Here is a 21,611-nt window from a genome sequence, read left to right on the forward strand (position 1 = left end):
CTACAATTTCTTCCTTCTGTTATACTGCAAAGACAGTTTTTCTTGTCTACCTAAACTTTGCATGTGAGTCTCCCGAGCATGACATTAACACCTGTGTCTCTGTAATTACTTCTTAATGATTTAAGGACTTGCCATTCTCCAAATCCCTGCCTCTGTTGAGAAGTTGTAGGCAATAATTTTTAATTCAACTTTATTTTTTTCCAGGCCAGAGCTAGCCACAATTGCTTAATAAGCCTTAATGATTGTCTCATTCATAAAAGTAGATGCTAGGAACTACTGCCTTGCTCCTCTATGGAAGTCCTGGAATTACACTGGAAAAAAACATGAAATACAGCAGTGGAGAAGTCAACCCGTTCCTGTAGTTATAAAGTTATGCATAGGAAGATCTCAAACAGCCCCATGCATGCTTGATTTGGTAAGAGCAGAGATACAGAGTAAAACGTCAATGATTTAGAACACCAAAAGTCAGATATTTAAAGAAATGACAAATATCCAAGTTTGTCTAATAATTGAGCAGGAGGAGAGTTAGGGCAGGTCAGGATGTTAATTCATTAAAACCTAGTAGTGTTTCGTTACAGGTCCTAAGTAATTTTTGAAAATGGCACTTTGTACTTACATCAGGTGCTGCAGGTGTTTTGTTGTTGTTGTTTTTGTTGTTGCTGTAGTCTTTTGTTTTTTTGACTGCTCTATGTAACCTAGGCCCTCACTTTTTCATTATTATCATTATTATTTTTTTTTTTTTAAATTTGACTTCTGTATGATTTAGATAACTTCTTTTATTTTTTTAACTTAATTCTTTGAGGAACAGTATTGATCTCCAGTTTGACACTGGTCTTTCCAGGGCTCTAAATTAACTTCTGCTTGGATTAAGGGAATGTCTGTATTTGAAACTGCATCAGCTTCAAGCATACTGTAAACTAAATCCGTGTCTTGTTGTCAAACCGCACCACGAAGAGATTACTAAATCCAACATATGCAGAATAATTCCATATCAGTTCCTCAACACTGAGTAGAACTGGAGGATAAACTGTGAAGTAGTTCTGGAAATTAGCAACGTTCCAGTGCCTGGAGATTTTTAACATTCAGATAAAACTTACTTGTAGTAATGTGCACTGGGTTGCGAGATTCTCACTCCTTGTATGTTCGTGGTGTCCACACCAGAGATTTCAACCACTTTTAAACAGAACACGGATATTTATCATCAGTAATCATAAGCTCTGTTTCTCTCCATCCCCTGCTCCATCTCCATCTTCTTTCTGCCAGACAGGTGACTGCCTCTCAGTGGAAGCCTTCCAACACTGTACTGGTTAATAAATGGATTGTCAGGTTCTAGGGTATCTTAGCCCAGAAAAGCTCAACATCCAGACATATATATACCTGCCACCCATACTGCAACATGGTGCCCTCTCATTAAGTACACAGAAAGTACTTGTAATTTTTGTAAACCAGCAGCTCTTGCCAATTTTTCTCCTGATTAGTATAATCCTTTTCTCATAATCTCTTATAATAGTGTTTTATACTTAATTTATCTTACATAATTAGACCTTGGACACTCTCACAGACTTGTTACTTTTGTTTGTTAAAGCTTTCTTCTTTCTAAGACATCAACAAACACTAAACTTGGTAAACGGTATTCAAAATGTTTTCAGAATCCTGTATACGTAATGTGTATGTGTGTGTGTATCCAGCAAGAAAGAAACTCAAATCTCAAAGGTCCTCGCTCTTGTTAGCACTGTCACTATTCAAGCGATAGTCCTAGAGTTTTGGCCTCAAATCAGATTCCAGGATAAACTTGTTTTTCTTTGTACTTCACTACTGAATTTTCCCATTTTAAACACTGAATAGAAAAACTGTCAATATTTCTTTCTAAACTGTTTTATTTTTTTTTTTTTTCCAGGAGACTCTTAGAACAGCTGGGAAAACTGCCAAGAAACTTGCTAAAGACAGTAAGAGCCGGGATTAGATCACAGGAAAACATGAAAAACCTGTAGCAGTGTCAGAACAGTGAAATAATTGCTGTTGACCAGCAACTGTATCTATTAATAATAAGTTTTACAGCAGTGTGGTAAAGTTCCTGATATGCAACATTATGTTTCAGTGGATACATGCAAATGACTGCTGAAACATAATGTTGATCATTACAAAGTCTATGCCACTGTAAAATTGCTTCTTAAAGGCAGTATGTCTTGGAAGAGTCTCTATTGACTTCACATTTTTACAGCTGTTCCTGCAAGCTTCTCAGATGATGCCTATTAAATCAAGGATTTATAACTCTTTTATCCTCTCAGTATGTTCTCGGCAGCTCTTATGATCACCTAGAAAGCACAAAAACAGCAGGTTAATGGAAATTTTCAGCGTTTTCCAATAATAAATTTGATAGGCTATGGCCATAAAATTGTGGAGCGTGCTCAGTTGTCTCAGTCGCAAGCTGGAAGCTGTTTACTCCAATTTTATTTCATTTCTGCCTTCCTGAAATCCTGCATGCTGCCGTTCTATTCCGCAGAAGTGAAACACTGGGGATAAGATAAAATATTATAATAGGGCAGGTGTGCTTTTTTACTGCTTTCACAGGCAGCCGTATCATTTCTCATCAAGAATTCAGATCCTCATCTATGTCATTAGTTCAGATAAGTCAGGTGGGTAATGGAAATAAAATTAACATCTAAACAAAGCAGAATCACCTGTAGACTACTGCGTGGACTGTTTCAGCTTTGTGTGTCCAGAAGCTTTCCAAATTTGCCACTAGTGGAAAAAATTATGGATTTCAGGGAAATTGGACAAGACGTTTGAGGGAACAATACAAAGCGACTCCTCTGCTTGCTTCACTTGGAAGTGCTAATTACAATGCAAAGAGCTAGGGATGCCATTCATGATACCGTTGACTTAATTAGGCAATAATTTAAACCCTTGAAGTTTTCAGAAAATCATTAAATCTGCCCTTTAACTATGTAGCCACAAGACTGGCGATAGCTTTGCCATTTGTATCATGTCTGAAGTTCTGAAAGTTACTAATACCACTGCCTATGGGCACCATAGGACTACCAACTGCTTTGTGTCTGTGGTACCACTAATAAATTCAGGGGAAAAAAGGCCATTTTTCCTGCCTTCCTGTCCTCCAAACTCCACCTTCACCCTGCAGTTACTTTGAATTTCACCATTTATACCCAAAAGCAATACGTTGTCAGCCCATACCGAGTGTTCGGTCAGCTGTGCAACTCCATTGTCCTGGGTGAAATCCATGAAAAAATGCGAGTGATATTTGCAAAACCTTTTGACTTCTGAGTGCTTTGAGGAGAAAATTGCTCGGCGGTTTCATTGATGCTGGTGTCGGTGGTGACGCACCAGTTTTCTCCCCTCACTCTGTGTTGGTTCAGTGGCGTTATCATAAATGTAAAGGACCACGAAGAGCACCTGGATTTGTGTGGTGGCTCTCCCAAACATCAGGTGGGAAAGCAGAAAGCGGAAAGCCAAATTGTGTGGTTTAATGTCTTGGTTTCTTCACACTCACACCTCTGAGGGAGATCACTCAGACACACGCTCTGATTTTGGGGCGGTCCCGCGCGGCCCCAGCAGCCGGGGGCTCGAAGATCCTTGCGGGCCCTTTCCAACCGGGGACATTTTGCGGTTCTCCGGGTCATCTAGCAGGCAGCCCCCTGGATCAAGGCCAAGCATTCCCTGCGAGATCCCCACGGGGCCGCGGGGTTTTTTTACAGGCTCCCTAGCGCCAGCCCGGCGGCTCGGGACCCCGACCCAGCCCGGCGGGCCACCGGCGCGGCCCCTCGAGCGCCGCCTCAGCTCCTCGCCGGCCCCCGGCGGCTCGGAGGGGGGCTCCCCGCCGCTCCTCCCGGTCTGCCCCCGCCCCGCTGCAATGCCCCGAGCCTCCGGAGCGGGGAGGCAGCGCCGCCAGCGCCCCGCCCGCCGCCACCGCCGCCGCCGCCGCTGTGCCGGGGCAGGCGCCGAGCAGGTGGCCGCGGGCAGCGGCATGTGAGCGGCCCCCGCCTGCTCCCCGCTCCCCCTCCGCAGCCAGGCGGCCGCCGGGCCCCCTCGCTTTGCCGTGTCCCCGTCCCCTCGTCGCCGGGCCGGCCGGGGGGGGCGGCCGTGGCGGAGGGCGGAGAGGAGGAGGAGGAGGAGGAGGAGGAGGAAGGCTGCGAGGGGCCGGAGGGACGCGGGAGCACCCCCCCGCACCCCCCCGCAGGATGAAAGTCACGGTGTGCTTCGGGAGGACGCGGGTGGTCGTGCCCTGCGGGGACGGGAACATGAAAGTTTTCAGCCTCATCCAGCAAGCCGTCACCCGCTACAAGAAGGCGATCGCCAAGGTGAGGGGAGCCGGAGGCGGGGGTCGCGGGGGGTGGGTGGGTGGGTGGATGGATGGGGGGGGGGGGGTGCGCGGGGAGCGGCGCCCGCGATCAATATGGCGCTTCCCGGAGCGGGGAGGGAAAAGTCCGGGCTGCCCCGCTCCGCCCTTTGTTCGCCGGTGCCCGGCGGCCAGGAGGCGGCGGCGGCCCCCGCCGGGGTGCGGTTGAGCCGCGGGGGCCGCCCGCTCCCCGGCCGGGCGCGGAGGGACGCGGGGGCCCCGGCGCGGTGCCGGCTCTGCCCCCCCTCCTCCCCCCAACCCCGGGGCCGTGGCGCCGAGCGGGGCCGGCCGGCTGCGGGCCGGGCGCGGGGGCCGCTGGAAATCCAGCCCCAGGCTTCCCGGCCCTCCAGGCCCCGCGGGGACGGAGGCCGGGGGCAGCTCCCCCCGAGGGGCCCGGAGCGGCTCGGCGGGTGCGTGAGGCCCCGGCCTGCCGAGGGGCCGGTCCCGGCTCCCGCTGGTGCCGGCCTCCCTCAGCCCCATGTTGCAATCGGTGCCAGCAGGCTGGGTTTGCCTGCCGCAGGAGAGCTGCTGGGGCTTCTGCCCCGCTTTTTAAAAATCCTTCTTCTTCTCCTCGCACGGCGTTGTTGCAAAGTTCTCAGTCAGCCGGTTTGTCGGGACGGGAAACTTAAGCAAGCTCCCTTCCCCCTTTTTTTTTCCACCTGGCTCGTTCAAGCGGTGGGTTCAGCGTCGCTTCCGCAGCCTTTCCGATGGTCTTCACTCCATCGGGACGTTTTGTTTTGGCAAATGCCGGCTCGGAGGCTGTCTGGAACCGCGCCTCGATGCTGGAGGAGCTCTGTGGATAGGACTGCCTGGTCTGAGAGGGCTCCCAGCAAAGTTTTTGAGATTAGTTCCCTCAGTGCTGTGGGGAGAAAAGTAACCGATGTTCCATCACCTCCCTGCTTTATGCCCAAAGATCGTGGTTTTGGAGGGAAAAACCAGGAAATGTTCCTGATATACTTTTATTATACCCCTTGCAACAGTTGTGTCTCTGGCTGGAGGAGGAATAAAAGGGTTTGCTAGGGAATGGCCGCACACCAGCTGTTACCTGCACGCTGCAGCGGGGCGCACAGTGACCTGCCCGCATGGGTGAGGCGGTGGGCGAAAGTGCTGCAGGTAACAGTGAGCACCCAAACGTGTCCCTCAGAGGAGCTCTGGGTGCTTCACTGGGGCATTCAGATGAGGAGAGTTTGCAGAATTCGTTCTTCAGCGTGATGACACTGATAAAAATTCATTATTTTGACGTCTTGTGTTCCAAACCTGTGTCCCGTGGGGAGGTAGCTTGGCTGGCTCTGCCCTTCGCTCCTGCCTCCAGCTGTTGAGCTGGGTTAGGGGATGGATACGATGCAGCAGAGGGAAGGTGTGCTGGGCACTGGGAAAGGGCTCTGGTCGCAGGTGGCACGGCTTGTGCAGGAGGGAGGTGGCCCACCTGTGGAAAAGCAAAAACATTGTGATGTAACTTCTTCAAATGTGCTGGTGTATTTACTAACAAGACCATTTGCAGATGTGCAGGCGAACTTGGCCTGCCCCTTGGTCCCCAGTCCCCAGAGCTCTCGATCCAGGGTTTCAAATGACACATTTTTATTTATTTATTAGTATTTATATGGCGGTTATGCTGTATGCCAGCGGTATGGACTTGAGGTAGTCATAATTACTGGGATTGCTTCTATTATATGGAAATACTGTGGTTGAAAGCGCAGTAAGCAGAGTCCACGGGCTTTTCTCTGAGTGCTGTGTATAGGCACTGTCACACCTTGCTTTTAGCTTAACTTCTGAAGCTTTTCCACAGCGATGTGTGGCAGTGAGAGACGGCTCCTCAGCGCCTGGTGAGCAAACCCATGGTGTGCATCCTGTGCTCTCTGTAGCATAACAGGGCTTCTGTGGCAGAATTTCATAGATTGTTGCCTGTTTGTAGCACTTAGATAGTTTGTATCTGTCCTAGTGTAGCAAAGGAGCAAGTCTTCCCTTCAGAAAGAGACAGAGAGGAAACAAAGTAATTCCCGCACTGCCAGGGTAAAGGTATGTGGGCACATCTGGCAGGATCTGACAGCTGGCATCAAGCTGACACCAAGCTCTGCTTAACCACGACCGTGTTGTTAGGAAAAAAAGCATATCTGGTGGAACATTATTCAGAATACTTTAATTATGTTTATGGTTTTCATACTGACAGGAAAAACAGCGTTTCGCATCCTGCGAAAAAGAGCGTGCCTGCTCTATGCAGCAGTTCCTGCAGGAGAACCACTTGAAGCACACGAGAGCTGAAGTGCCAGCTGCGCTGAGCCCGCCTCGCGCTTTGCTGTGGTTTTCAGGTTACGGTTGGCAGTAAGCTGCCCTGCCTGGGTAGCGGTGGCCAGACAGCAAGGCTTCGTGCTTGCAGGCTGCCACGAGCAAGTAACTTCAAGCTCTGACCTCAGTTTGAGTTTTCTCGGCTTAATGTTATTTAGGTTAAGTAGACATGCTGAGAACGGAAAGAACACGGGCAAAAATAATGAAGGTGATAGTAAGGTTCTCCTCTCTGTGAAATGTTAAGACTGTTGAAGAGCATATGGACAGCACACAATTCACTGCAGTGTGTTGTGGGTGCTGCTGGCTTTGCTTAGGATGCATAAATCTCAAAGCAGAAAAAATCAGGCTGGATTAACACAGCTCTCAATGCTAAATCTTTAAGTACCGAATAACTTAATATGGCGGGCTGTGCTCGGGGCTTGATCCGTGCAGAGTGTACAGGAAATCTTTCTGAGCCTTTCCTTTTAGTGCAGGAGAAGCTTTGTGTCTGAAATGTGCTCCATTTTTCTTCCAGCTGTGTTTGTGGGGAAGGAAGAAGTGAAAATAGATGTCTGAGAAGTCCAGCTGTCCAGAGTAACTGGATGTGGCCAAAATTGATCGCGGTCCATGAGATCTTGTTCGCACGGGGGCATACTAACGATGTTTTGTTTTTGGGGCTGGACTGGTGCAGCCTCTGGCACAGTTTCTGCAGCGAGCATTTAACGAGTACGGTTTGTTCAGGTGGCGACTGGCCTGGGAAGTTTGAGGTGCGTTTCCCAAACTCCTCTTGTCAAGGAGGTCAGAAGCTTGGCAGGTTTTGTGTGTTTACGTAGTTCTGCTCATGGCTTTCTGTCAGTTTTTTTGAGGACAGAAAACTGCTGGAGTAAGGTAGGAAGGAGTTTTGAGGAGAGGGATGTCAGCTACACTTGATTTTCTTATCATTAATGGAAAGAAATTGTCAGCTATCCCAAAAGGGCACAGACAGGTAGGTGTTTGTGAAACATAGCAAATGATTGACTATAACCTAATGTGGAAAGTTTTCCTAAAAATAATGTAAGGTTGGAATGCATCAAGTAACCTTTTGTCAAAAGGAATTGTACATCCAACCTGTAGCTTTGCTTTAACCTGGTTCCGGTCAGAGATATTTGTGATTTTTATTTTTATTTTTGATTATTTATTTATTGGTAACTTTCTAGTGTCACCATTATCATTTTGTGTGGGGGGCTTTTTGAGATATAAGCATTTTGCTACTTTTTCTGCAAATGTAAATAGCCATGCATATACAATGGGTACGTACATTTTTTTTTTTTTTTTTTAATTTTGTGCTTTAGCTTAATGTCTTTGTGTGATGTAAATGAACACAGTAAACAAGAATTGGGAATTCATATTTTTTTGGATTTACGGGAATTGTTCAGTCTCCCATTTGGTTTCTGCAGGGATTGTTCAGGTTCTTTGTGATTGTTCAGTCTGATGTGCTGTGGACCATGAGCCTGTAGTAGCGTCCATAGATCATGAGCCTGTAGTAGTGTTCGTAGGCTCTGTGTGTAACACTGTTTTTCTAGGAGAACTAATAAAATTAACCAAAACTGCAAATGAACCGAAAATATTTTAGGAGACCTCTTCAGAGAGTCCTTTCCCCTCAGCCTCACCAAAAGGTTGTGGGAGATTAAATGCTGGAGGGATTGCGATACTGTGGAGAACAATGCTTGAATTGTTAATTTAGAAACCGTAGCGCGTTAATGTTTGTTAGAAGTAATTGTAATCTGTTCTTTGATAGCATTTGAAGGCAGCTGCTGATATGAGACCGGAACTCAAAAAAAAGTTGGTCGTGTAAGCAAAGGTAACAAGTGTCAAATGCCACCCAAAGTTTAGAGCTCCACCTCGTTGGCAGATCTGAAATTCATTGGCGGGGAAGGTGGTAGTCTTAGGGAAAGCGTGATGCGCTTCTCTTCTCTTCTTGAATTTTTCTTTTTGTTCCAGTGCCAGCTGAACAGGACTTCTCAGACTGATTATGCTTAAAAAACAGCTGCCAAGCAGCAGGCTGCCTTGCAGATGCACGGTGACAACTTTCGTGCCTCTCATGTTCTGTGGAGCAAACAATTGTGCGTTTGCTCGTGAGCATGTTGTGAGGGGCTAGTTTTTATGACCTGTTACATGGTGGAGAGCACACAGGAGTGGGTTGCTATGAAAATTTACTGATTTTATGTGTACTTTGTATTGATCTCAGTGTTTTCCCTACTTAAGACCATCCACTAGGTTTTGGGTGCAGGTACAGCAGGCTCCTCCAGGGACACTCCTTTGCAGTCACAGTGAAGATGCTTATGGGTACTAATGTACTATCGTCCAGCAAAGTTTTTTTTTTTTTTTTTAATTTGACTTCTTTTTGATACCTTTCTAACTCTTCAGACTGTTTTAAGTAGAAAGTAGTATCACAGGCTATTTTCACAGCGTGCAGGAACCTTCTTCAGCCAAAAAGGTCCACAACACAACCAGAAACCAGAGAAAACCCTCTCACCCCTGCTGTTCAGCTGACTGGTTACTTCCAGCTGACAACGTGGGGACGCAGTCTCCCTGCTCCTGCTGTGGTGTGTGCATGCTGGCACTGAAATGCTGTACCTGAGCTCAGCCAGGAGAGCCCTGGTTCCCAATGGAGAATGCCCTGCTGGGTGTTTTCTGGAGCCAGCTCTTGGCCTTGTTGCTGGTGTGCTCCAAGCAGTGGTGGTGAAACCCAGCTGACTGGTACCTCACTCTGCTGTGGCTTGGTGGGAACTCCAGACAGCGGTGGAGAGCTGCTGGTTTAATGAGGAAAAGTGCTGAAATGGGTTCCTGCGTTGCATGAGAAGCTGCAGGGTAGAGGTAGGGTTCAGCCTGCAGGCGTGGTGGTGGCCCCGTGGGTCCCTTGCACCCAGACCTCACCGTGCAGAAGTACTGAGCCCCCGGGACAGGAGGCTGCTCCGCAAGCTGGGCACGAAAGCTGGACAGCTTGCAAGTCCTTCAGCTTGGGAAGTATTTTCAGTGGAGGGTATGTGTGGTATTACTTTGTTTTGCTTATGTGAGCAATACCTATCTGTAGCTGGATGGGGTGCGTCATTGCTTTCGGTTCAGCATTACGTGGTTTGTCAATATTTAAGCATCGCTCGCTGATGGCAAAAGTGGAGTGAGCGTTGGTGGAAGAGCCTTGTGAGCGATTTCACTACGAGCAGAAGCAACATTGGGCTGCTGAGCCCAGTGCCTGTGGCTCCGTGGGAGAAGTTGTGGAAGTCTGTGAAAGCACTCAGCACGTTACGTGAGTGGTTCCTGTCTGTAATTTGGGGTTTAGGGAGCTGCCAGCCTTCCTTGTCTCGGGCGATATCCTCTACCAGTGGAAAACCATCTGACTCTCGTAGTTCAGCTTCAGTTCTAATGGTTGCAGATGTTTTAGCTGGGTTATAAAAACACCATTGGAAGTAACACTTTCTCAGTTGTTCCAGACTCTGACATCTTTTGGTCGTGGCGCATTTAATCTGGTAAAATAAGGTGGAGTAAATGGGGGAGAAACTTTGGCGATGTTAGTTATACCGAATATGCTCCATGTCGCTTTAAAACAATTTCCTGGTTCTTCAAAGGAAAACAAACCTTTTCATCCCAGCAGAAATTGAATGGATAAAACATGCAACAATGCTGAACCGATGCTTATGTATATTGAAAATAAAGTGGAATTCTTCTAACTTAAATCCAGAGCATAGCACAGATGTTCTCACTCAGAAATGTTTTGTGAGCAGTAAGAAAATAAAAAGTGGAGCAAAAAAAAGTATTAAAAAAAATTCAGCAAGATCTGTTAGAGCATCTGTGCTTTTTGGTTTTTGGTTCCTTTTTAACGTACAGTATATATTTTCCTTGTTTCTTTGAGGTCATTTTACTGTAATGCTCAGCAAATCTGGTAGTGGAAGACAGATGAAAAAAATCTAGCAAACCAAGCTGCCTTTGAGGGAAGTTACATAATCCAGTGGAACTGCTCAAAAGCGAGAAAGAAAAAAGAATACTCGAGAGCTCGCAAGCACAGATGTACACAGCACTTGTCAGAAAGACTGATACTGCTCGTGAAAGGGAAATGAGTCAAATTCTGAAATCAGGAAAAAGTCATTTTAAACAAACAGAGGCCAATATGGTGCTTTTGTTCTTAAAATAATCACATCCATTTTGCTTGTCGTAGCAGTGTCACATTGTTTTCAACTGGTAGCATTAGTTATTTTCTCAGATTGGTTCCAGGTATTTGTTAAATCCAAAATAATTTTTATAATTACTTTGTCACACTTAATCTTTTTTTTTTAAGCAGGTAGCAGGAACGTGAGGGTGACCTACGTTCCACTTCAGTTTCTCATTGTGGAGCGATAGGAAGGTAGTAACACAATTAGAGCTAAACAAAAGGCGAAATGCCTCCCGACTGAAAACTCTTGGACGAGTTCCCGTTTGCTTTATTTGCATGTGGGCCTGCTGGAAACGTGCACGGGAGTTTTCCCTGTCTCTGGCTGAAGGTGCAGTGCCTGGGCTCTGTGGTTCACCGTCTGCAGTGCCCAGCAAGTGCCCGTGGCTCGAGGAAGCGTTGATGCAGAGGGTCTTTGAACCTAACCTCAGTTCTCTGAGTGCCGTGTGAGGCGAGCGGCTTCACCAGGCACACGCACCAGCAAAAGCACCTGTGCTGATGAGGTGTGGGGTTGTTGATTTCACTAAATTACAGCCAAATGGGTGGTGTGCTGTGTCTCAGGGCCCAGGTTGCTGACGGAAGGGAAAATTAATGAAGGCCAAATGTGTTTGAGCACCGGGGGGTGCAATGTGGCATCCCGCAGAGCTGGCCCTGGGCTGGCAGAAAGAGAAGGACTGGGGAGAAAAACAGTCTTATGTAGGGGAGGAGAAAAAGCATGGGATGGCCCTGGAGACTGGCAAAGGGAAAAGCTTTGGGGGCAATGATAAGTGGGTGCAACTCCTGGTTCTGTTTCATTCACACATTCACATGAGGGAAATGGGAGCTTGCAAGGCCATGAGTCACTGACAAATAAAAAGAGCTGAAGATAGGAAGGAACTGGTTAACTCAGAGGTAAGCAGTCAATTTAGGAAGTGGATTGAAAATGCGTCCTCAATGACACCACAGCTGTAATTCAAAGGGCTTTCTTTTTACAAAGAAACGTGGGGAATTTATTCTAGCAAGCTTTCCCTTTCATGCTAATAGGTGTCCTGAAAGTAGTGAATCTCTGACTTGGTAGGGAAAACAGACACCATTTTGGAGAAGTGATGTCACATTTTTGGACATACTTTCCACATTCTCTCACGCTCAGCCTGCTGCTGATGCAGCGAGATTCTGAGCCCTTCGCAGGAGGAGCGCGCTGGTACATCACCAGCAGTTTTCTTTTTAAGTGGCTACATTTATAGGATTTCTGTTCCGGGTATGCATGTCTTTACTGAACCAGGGACTCAGATGGGAATTTAAAATGTTTCTGGTATTCTTGCCGAATTACTAATAGGAGCGAGAAAGTTACGTGGGTATGAAATGTTTTAAATGGAGATAGGACTTGGGAGTGTCTGTATATTTGTGTGCGCACCCACTTAGGTGTTTTCATTTGTTTGAAGAAATTAAGCCACACTTACTAAATGAGAAAGTAGTTTCACCTTACCCCATCTTTTTTGCATGTGCTTTCAAAGTTCTTGAGTTACTCTGTATTCCCCTAGGCAAGGGCCACAAAGTTTTTTCTTCCCTATTAAATGTCAGAAGCAATATCCTCCTGGTGAGAAACTCGCCGAGATGCACCTCTTTGTGCATGTGATGAGAAGAGCTGCTTTGTTCGAGTTCTCAGGATCTTTCTGAGCAGAAGTTGGTGAAATACAGAAGAAATGCAGGGATGCTGGAGCGTCTCCGAGATGACTCTGATGTTGCTGTAACATATTAAGGGACAGTTTAAAAAATAAATTGTACCTTCAGAACTTTTAGCTTCTTTAATAAACCGCTAAATGCAGCAACAGGGCTTGAGGTAAGGCGAGGAATTGTGCCGGATTATGAGTAGGTGATGGGAGCCCTGCCCCGTGCGCCACGGAGCCTGGCTGCACAGAGCTCTGGAAGTGGCTCGCCTGCACCCAGTTCCCTGTGAAGGCTCCTCCGAGGCATGTGCAGGAGGCTGGGCGCTCCTGCGGCGTGTTGGGTGTGGATCAAGGTGAGGGTGTGCCCCCGCGGATTTGTTTATCGTGCTGCAGAAGATGGTGCTGCTCTGTAGGGCCAAGGGGACCAGGGCCAGAGGGGAGGAGAAGCCCCAGCATGGGTGGCTCCCCGTTATCCTCAGGTGGGGGTCCTCCTTGACAGTATGTCAGGACATCTTTTCCCAATCCTATACTGAATATATATTTTTTTCTGCCATTAAGAATACTAATTTAAGACGATCAGTATTTCCTGCTCTCACTGAATTTTCTTAGCAGCAGCTTTTGTTGCTTTTTCTAGCTTTTCTTCATAAAACCCAGCACAAACAGACATTGCCTGTTATTATTCTGGAAAGTCCAAACTCAGAAGTCACAAGAAAATGTGGACTAGATGAAATAAATAGAGCTTTTAAATGTGATGCCTGTCAGCGTGGGCTTTGTGTTATAAAGCAGCCAGTGAACGTGATTTTAAAAATCTGATACTCTGTGCATGTAAAATGCGTGTATGCTTAATTGTTGCTTTAGAAAATAAAAACACTAAAAGCCTTCTAAGTGTTTTAGACTTAGCCAGCCTGGTCGAAAAAGAAAACGTCATGCTCTGGATGTAAAGCAGGGTTTTGAGCTTGTTACATCAGGCACTGGAGCGGTCTCACCGCGTGTCCAGCAACCGCTCCAGAGCATAATGCTTTGGTAAACTAGAACCAGATGTTGATGTGTGAAATGTTATTGTATTCAGTGTCTTGCAAACCTCCCCTTTAGTAGCAGAGATGTCGGAGGTAAATTCCTGGTGCCCCTTTTGTTGTGTCGGCCTTGGTTGGTGCTAGCTGGAAGCCCCCGTGCTGAGCTGGGGGCCGCAGGTAACCCATGTCCTGCATCGCATCTGCTGGGGCTGGGGCAATACCGACCTGGCCCTGCTCCCCCAGAGCACAGACATCCCTGCTGGGTGTAATTCCCTAGCTGGAGAACGACAGCAGCAGCGAAGGAGGGCTTTTTTTTATAAGAAAAGCTAATTTGTGCTGAGTTAAGTATTCTTTTGATATTTGAATACGGAGTAATTAGCTTGGATGTACTGCTGTTTACCCTTTAGGATTTGGAGAAGTCTAAACAAGCTGCTGAAGGGAACTGTATCGTAAATCTCCTTCTGAAACGGATTTGGCAATTGCGTGCTTCAGACTGAGACCAAATCTGCTTTTTGTGGTGTTTCTCTGGTGGGCAGCAACTGCTGGGAGGAGTGTGGGGCCGCCTGGTTGGGGAGGGTCTGCTACGGGGAGATCTGATGGACCCGCCTGGGAGTCCCCCTTCTAAAAATGCTCTCAAGGTGAGAGTGTAATTGCTTATGCATGGATGCTACTCCTCTGGCTTAAAAAAAAATAATAAAAATAAAATAAAATCTCTGTAGTTCAGTATTTACCATAGGCAAGCTACTGTACTGGAGAGCACTTTGTAGGAAATGGTTTATTTTCTTCTAAATTACTTCCACTTCATAATTCAGTACTTGCTTGGTCTCATAGTAAAAAGAAGGATGGTTTTCCTTGTTCTGTCTGAGAGTTATGATTTTCGGATCCAAAATATTTTAATATTAGCTAATTTTGTAAAGTATATGTTGTGTTTTATAGGTGGTCTGTGTTTTGCTTTCTTGGACCATGTATTATGTCTGCGATTAGACAGTTGTAAAGGCTGCCCTAACTCTAGGTGCTTTCACAGTTTGCTTCTGCTTTGGTGTGTCCGTGCTTTGTTGCCTTCTGAAAGGTGTTGTTTCCAAACATTACTGAATGCCAAACGTGTTGTAAGTAGAGACACAATAAAAACACAATTTTTCTTGATTACTTTTAGAGATTAAAGTTGTATGTAATAGTGAAATTATTCTTTTTCTATAATGAATTCTGTTTCAGATGCATGCCATATATATTTAATCCAGAATTTTTCTGTCATTTGTTTTCCAAAAAGTGTGTTGCTCCTTTCTGAACTCGAGTGCAGAGCGTAATAATTCACTTTGTTGTTTTGTGTTATTCTGCAATATAAACTAAAAGCTGACGCAGGAAGCAGAGCTCTGAAATGGAACAGTTTATTACAAATAAATCTCTTTCACCTGATGCTCTGGCTTGAAAAAAAGTGGGCTTTCAGGGCAGACCGTGCAGCTTCAGATTCATCGGCTGTGCCTAGAGCTGGAGAGCAGGAGGAGCTGAGTTTCGCAGTGCCATCTCGTGCCGTCCTGGCCATCTCGTGCCATCCTGAACATCTTGTGCTGTCCTGAGCACCTCTGGCAAACAGGAGCCAGCCCCTTGCTGTTCACCTTCTTGCTTTGCTGCCTGTGGAGCTGTGCAGTGGGTGGTCCGGAGCATCTGGATCAAAGACCTGCCGATGGCTGAGCCCAGATTTCTCAGGAATTGCCTTCCGATGATGGCAGCAGAAGGATGTACTTTTTTTTCCTTGTAATGTTTTTCAACGTGCAGCTCTTCTGTGTATAAATTACAGTGTGTGTGGGAAGGACAGCATGTTGGAAATTGGTACCTACAGCAGGCAAACAACATGTGCTTACGTCTGTCCTGCGGAAGCCGAGAAAATTCAGAATCAAACCCTGATGTCCGATGACAACATTTCTTCCACCTATTTGAACTACACAGCTCCCTCATTCCTCTGAAGAAGCAGGCCTAAAATCCAACGAGAGCTGTGAAAGCAAAACAGTGGAGTCCTGCCCCTGGCTCTTGCATCTTCATGAATAATTTGCTCTGCAGACCGAATTGTTCCTCCTGCTACCAGGCTCCTTCAGAGAGCTGCAGCCTCGCAGCCCAGCTCTGCTCGCGCCTGGCAGTGACACGGCAGCAGCAGGGCACATCCTGGGGCTCCTCGGCCCTGCTGCTTGCCCATGGCCATTAAATGGAGAGAGGAGAAACAAAACATTGGAGTCATTTTGAAAGAAATATAATGTAAATACACAGAAGGAAAAAGGTGGAACTGATAAAAGTTACTCCTTTATTTATTTATTTTAAAGCCTGGATTTTAATGCGTGCTATGCTCAGTATAGGAGAACTCCACTGATTAAAATTCCAGGTCTATGTTTTATTATTTCTTAGGTCATGTCAATGATCACAATTGCATTTAGCTGGCTTTTCGTATCACTTTTAAAGTAATCTTTATAGCTGTGTACTGTCATAAGACTTGCCCCTCTGGGAGGCCTTTGAAACCCAGTTAGCAAAATCCACTTGAAATTTAATTGTTTAAAAACATGAAAGCTTGTTCTCTTCGTATCTTTATTTACGCTTTTCGCCCTGGTCATTGCTGTGGGCTTCAATTTCCAGAGCTGCATCCACACTTACTGCTGAAGAGCTGCACTGGCTTTGTACGGGACAGGCACCGGTGCTGTTACCGCGAGGTAGCCGACCCGCAGCGAGGTTGTGCTGCCGGGGCGTACTGCTCTCTAGGAGCTTCCTGGCTTTTATAGCCTGCTTTCATTACAGGATGAACTGCTTCAGGTTGCCTTGGTTTTTAATGTGGAGGTGAGGTTATGCACGCAGGCTGTACAAGCTGTTGGTAAACACCAGATGCTTTGTGTACCTACACAGAGTTAAAAAGCTCCCTACCTTGTGTGCAACTCTGAAAGCAGCATCTTCAGAGAAGTTTAATGGGACTTTGCATTATTGAAATTAGTGACAGGTGCTTTTTTTGGTGAAAATTATTCAGTTTTGACAAATGTCCAAGTGCAAAGGATCGTCAGGGGTAGAAAGGTGCAGGAATGAATAGGGGAAACTATAAGTGGTGTGGTTAGGATTTAAGAAAACGTTTGCAGGGGCTTTCGGCTCATTTCAGAGGCATTGACTGAGTCCTGTGTGAAGATGTAGGAAACACCTACCTAGCCTTGCTCCACCAGTGCTGCGGTTTGAAAGGGGAGAGGTATCTGTCGGTGTTGTGTCAGGTGTGAAAGGGGAGCGCAGAGCAGGAACGGGCTGTCCCAGAGGAGCTGTGTGCTTGCACAGACGGAGCTGCTTCCCTGGGGAGCGCCGGTTTTCTCCAGGGACCTCGTCAGCAGCCTCTCACAGCAGCTCCTGCTAATTGCAGCAATCGGTGCTTGTACAGCATCCGGCTGTGGTTTTTCTCTGCCGCTTTGTGTTACCTCAGGAAAGAGGGAAGTACTTCGTTGTGCCCATCGCCCGTGCTGCAGCAAATCCGTGATGTACCCATCGGTTATAGCCACGTGTTGTACCTCGGCTAGCTTCAATCTGAGTAGTTTGGGGTGAAGCACAGCAACAGGTGAGCTTCAGCAGTGTGTGCAGTCACCTTGTGTCTGTGGTGCTGGGCTTTTTAGTGTAGTCTTACTGAAATGAAGTCCGCTGTGCTGTATACACTGCAGCCAGGCCTCTTGCAGGTGCAGCAGCGCGTCCGCTGCCGTCTGCAGCTCTCGCAGCATTGGGTCATCTGGCAACCTGGCCTCAGACCCTGCCTCTGCCTGCAGCACAGCACCAAATGGGAAAACATGGTGTAGGGGAAAACGTGGGGTAAGGGGTACGTGGGAGCCTGGCTGAGGTTAGCTGTGGATGCTCCATGTGTACCAGCGGGTGGTCAGCCATGCAGCCTGGTCTTGCGCAGTGTGCAGGGACGTCGACCACGGTAGTGTGAGCCTGCAGAAATCTGGAGGCACTTCTCAGAGACAATGGGAGTCCTTGTTTCTGCCTTGGTGAAGAGGTATGAAGGAACTGCACCCACGGGCATGCAGCTGATCAGTGGAGAGAGGGAGAGGGTGTAAATATTTACAGCTGGGCCTCCCTCTTGTGTAGAGCATGCTCAGAAAACATGATTGCTCTTCAGCACCTTCGCCTCTTAATTCGGTAATTTCCTTATGTGCCTTGCTGCCTTCTCCCTTCAGAAAGCAAATCCATGAACAAATATCACAGTGTTTGTCAAGTACGTAATTAACCCACTGAGCCAACGGGGGAAGCGAGGCACAGAAGGTCGCTGACTTGTCCGGGACCACACAAGCGGCTCGGCACCGAGCTGGAAATAAAGCACTGACCCACTGGCTCCTTAACCACACGTCTCTTTCCCCTCTAGTAAGGATGTGGTAAAATACGGCTGTGTTTAATCCTTCTGCTCCACGCTAGTTCAGCCTCTCTATGAAAAGACACGCCATGCTTCGCCAGGCTGAAAAGGGAATATCTGGTGGTAATTGCCTGTTGAAAAGAAAGTATCGTCCTCTCAGGAAAGCGTGGGCTCTGTCGTGTTAGACTGCTTAATTACTGCTTCTCATGTAATTTATTTCACAGATCTCAATTTACTCATACTGTGGTTGAAACTTTTAGACGGTAATCCGTACTTGGCACTGAGGACGTTGATGCCAATATTGCATGCGTGGTGAAATGGTTGTAACTTCAAAATAAAGCAAAGTGAAGGCTTATGTTTCACTTAAACCCATTTAGATAGCTATATTAATGGAAATTGATTTTTTTTAAAGCTAGGTGACACATGGAAGCCATAAGGAGAGGCATCAGTGATGTATTTGGCTGAAATAGGAGAAATTTAGAGGAGGGCGAATATTGGTCCGTGCGGGTGAAACTTAAGTCTGTTTTTTCTCTCATTAAAGTGCTGGAACTTTCTTTTAATGCTGAAGTGTCGTGAGTAAGGTGGTTTGAAGTAGGCAGTAAGTGCTCTAATTTTCAGCTGATGCTGGTAAGAAAAGGTGCTGGGTCAAAAGGCAAGTGCTGGAGTGAAAGACGTGTCTGCATGCCTACGTGCTCCTTTTAGATTGATGGGGTTAATTGCCATGCTCTCAGCTTTGCTCGGGCACTACTGTGCTACTGATGCTGACTGAAAAGGAGCTCAGTCTACCACAACTTTTTAATCCCCTCTGCATGCCGTGCAGAAGAAAGCATGTTTTCCCCTTGTAAATGTAAGTTTTTGTGATTGTAATGTCATATCGGGCCACATTACAGTGCCATGTACTTCTCTGTGTTAAGGATAAGGAAACACGGAGAGCCGGAGTAGCACTGTGTTTGCTATCGTATGTATTAAATAATGATAATACTAAGCCCTGAAAATTGAGATATTACAGATTATAATTTCACTCTAAAACATCTTATAAAATGACTGCTTTGAGTTTAGCAAGCAGTCATTTATTCTTTTGTGCTTTAAAAAGCGTGCTATGGCACAACTGCAGTTCATTATCCTGCTTTTGTTGAGGACTCAGGTTCTGTCAGCAGCTGACACAGCCGTCGCGTTATCGCCAGCGGTTTGGAAAAACGCAGCTGGTGGGCTATGCAAACGGGCACATTTACTAAACAATTTTAGATGGCATTATAACCATTGTTCATCGCCTGCCTCCAGACGATTTATTTTCAAGTGACTGTGTATGCCTGTGACCAGCACGCTGCTATTAGGCATGAGGACGCACAATGCGCGGTAATTTCCTGAAACTGGATAGCCGGAGAGATTTCCACAAAACCTATTAACAAATATCTCTAATGATTCGCATGTATTATTTTGCGTCTCTTCCTTGTTGTGGCAGATTCCTCTCATTCTAGACGTATTTCTTCATTAGAAAGCCCCTGAGAAAGTGCAGGCTGCTTGTATTTAGATTTAACCACTTGTGAAGTTATCCGTGCTGCTGCTTGGCTTGCTCCTCTCCTCAGCCTTCTCTCCCTTTGGAAACATATTTCTCACCTGTCCAATGCATTGCTGTTACCAGCTTTTTCATCAAAATTAATTCCATCTACTAGTTTATACCCTCTATTTTTTTTTTTCTCTGTATCTTGCAATTAATAGTTATATGACAACGTCCACTTCCCTCATATGTGCTCATTATATGTGTGTCAAAGGCTCTAGTTTAGAGTTCCTGGTTCTCACGCCTTGCTGGCTACATTACATGGAAGGAAATCAGAAAGCAGCATCTCATTTGTGGTCATTGCCTCATTGGCTGTAGAAGAAAAGAGGAGATAGTCTGCAGATGGTTATAAATGATGTATCAACTTCTCTTCCTTTACTCTGCCACACACATCTATATTTTTAGGCTGTCTTGGGGCTTCTTTTTTGCTGTCCTAGAATGAGGCTATTCATTACAGCAGGACAGTAATCAAGGAATTCCACACAGCCCTCTTGATCTTGCATGCTGATTACATAAGCTGTTCCTGCAGGCATGCAGTACCAAAGCAAAAGAAGTGCTTGGTGTGCAGCAATAATGACAGCAGTGTGCTCCCTGTCTGGATGCTGTCGTGCTCGTACGGCCATGCTGTTCTCATATGCATGATCAGGCTGTATGAGGAGGATACAGATGGACAGGTTTTCACGTACCTGCAGGACTGTCACGGGGTTCCTGCAAATGCTACAGAGGCAGGATTTCCAACAAGAAGTTGAGTTGTATTGAACACAGTGGAAGTGCTGGGCATGGTGATCAGTGCATGTGTGGTGGTAGCAGTCTGTCGGTGCTGCTTCATTTCTGTTTGCCCACTGCCTGTAGTTTATGAGTGGGATATGTTTCCAAATGGAGACTGGTCTGGTAGTGGTTTAAAAGGATATTTCTGTGTCTGTTTTAATGTTGTAGCCCAGGATATGTTTATCTTGAGTTTGTGCACCATTAAATAAACCCCGTTTAAACCTTTAGCAGCTAATGAAACTTTCTTTCACTTAGCTGCATTTAACAATGTCGAGGAGATGTGCATCCAGCAGTTGGGTAATAGCAGAAACAAAGCGTACTGTGGGAACTTACAGCCAAGCAAACTGGCTGCAGAGATCAGTATCGGGAAAAAACAGGACATAATTTTGAAGAAGGGGAAATAATTTCGTTTAAAATGTAAGTAGATAACTGTCTGCTATACACAACGTACTTTTCATTGAAGTACAAATCCTATAAAATCAGGTATGTTCACTGATTCACGGGCTGCCAAACATGACTGCAATCTAAGACAACCAAAGTTCTTTCCTAAGGGAAAGCATCATCACCTGAGGATCAGGAGCATTGAATGACACTCCTTCTTTGTTAATCTTCTGTTTCCAGCTGGAATGGGAAATGTTCTCATTTTTTTTCCCCTCTTTTTTTTTTTTTTTTAATAGATTGCAGCTGTAGAGCTAACAAGGATGGGCTGTCAGCTTTTAGAAGCCAAGCACGCTTCCATACAATTGTGCTGTTTGCCTCTTTCTTTATCAGTCCAGTGCAAACTGTTCCATCTATTCTTTTTACATAGCTCCTTTCCTTTTTATTGCCCTTGCACAGGGCACAGGCTTGGTTGTTAGCATTCAGGTGGACTGTGTACAAAAAATAAATAGGAGTCATCCTGACTGCCTTGGCCATTGAAATCCCTTATCTGCCTTTCTTGTTTTTAAAGAGCCAATTTACATTTTTCCTTGTATCTCATCTGGAAGTGCAAAGCGTAAAAACTTTACAAACATCCTACAGCTCATGCTGTGTGAATGAATTGAGAAAGCAGTCTGGTGTGTGCCCAGAATTTGGTGTCTACATATAACATCTGAAGGGTAGAGCACCTGAAAAAGAAAATTGTCTCAGCCCAGCTTCTGCTGTACACAATGTGAGTGCCACAGTTACCAAATATAAAGATACTTTCAAGTATTATGGTGAGCATACGTGGAACCAGTCCCTTTTGGGGGAATAATTGCTGTTGTGATGTGTTAGGTGACCATGGTCATGTTTAGGTAGGATCTGGGTAGAATCACCCTGAAGTCAGCAGGTTTCTGTCCCGGCAGAGGGACCTGGCAGTAATGCTACTTGTCAAATGGGTAAACTTGTGTGCACATGCATTTAGGATCTGCAGTTTCTTCAGGTGGTGTCCCTGTCATTGGATTTGTGTCATGTCCTGTGCAGTGGGGTCCCCTCCCCTGCAAGCAGTGGTGG

General features: G+C 46.2%; 1 protein-coding gene across 11 annotated transcripts in view; it reads left to right on the plus strand.

The window, feature by feature from the left end:
• Positions 1 to 3,834: 3,834 nt before the first annotated feature.
• PARD3 (par-3 family cell polarity regulator) overlaps positions 3,835 to 21,611 on the plus strand; it is a 445,907-nt gene continuing 428,130 nt past the window's right edge. For 3 of the 11 annotated variants that reach the window (XM_084507948.1, XM_084507953.1, XM_084507954.1), the window contains exon 1: positions 3,852 to 4,316. In XM_084507948.1, coding sequence (XP_084364074.1) covers positions 4,197 to 4,316 — 120 coding nt within the window. In that variant the 5' untranslated portion in view covers positions 3,852 to 4,196. Of the gene's footprint in view, positions 4,317 to 21,611 lie in introns of all 11 variants that reach the window. The other 8 variants (XM_084507958.1, XM_084507950.1, XM_084507957.1 and 5 more) reach the window with 8 other exon arrangements.

Source organism: Aythya ferina, assembly GCF_964211825.1.
Source record: "Aythya ferina genome assembly, chromosome: 2".
NCBI classification, from domain to species: Eukaryota; Metazoa; Chordata; class Aves; order Anseriformes; family Anatidae; genus Aythya; species Aythya ferina.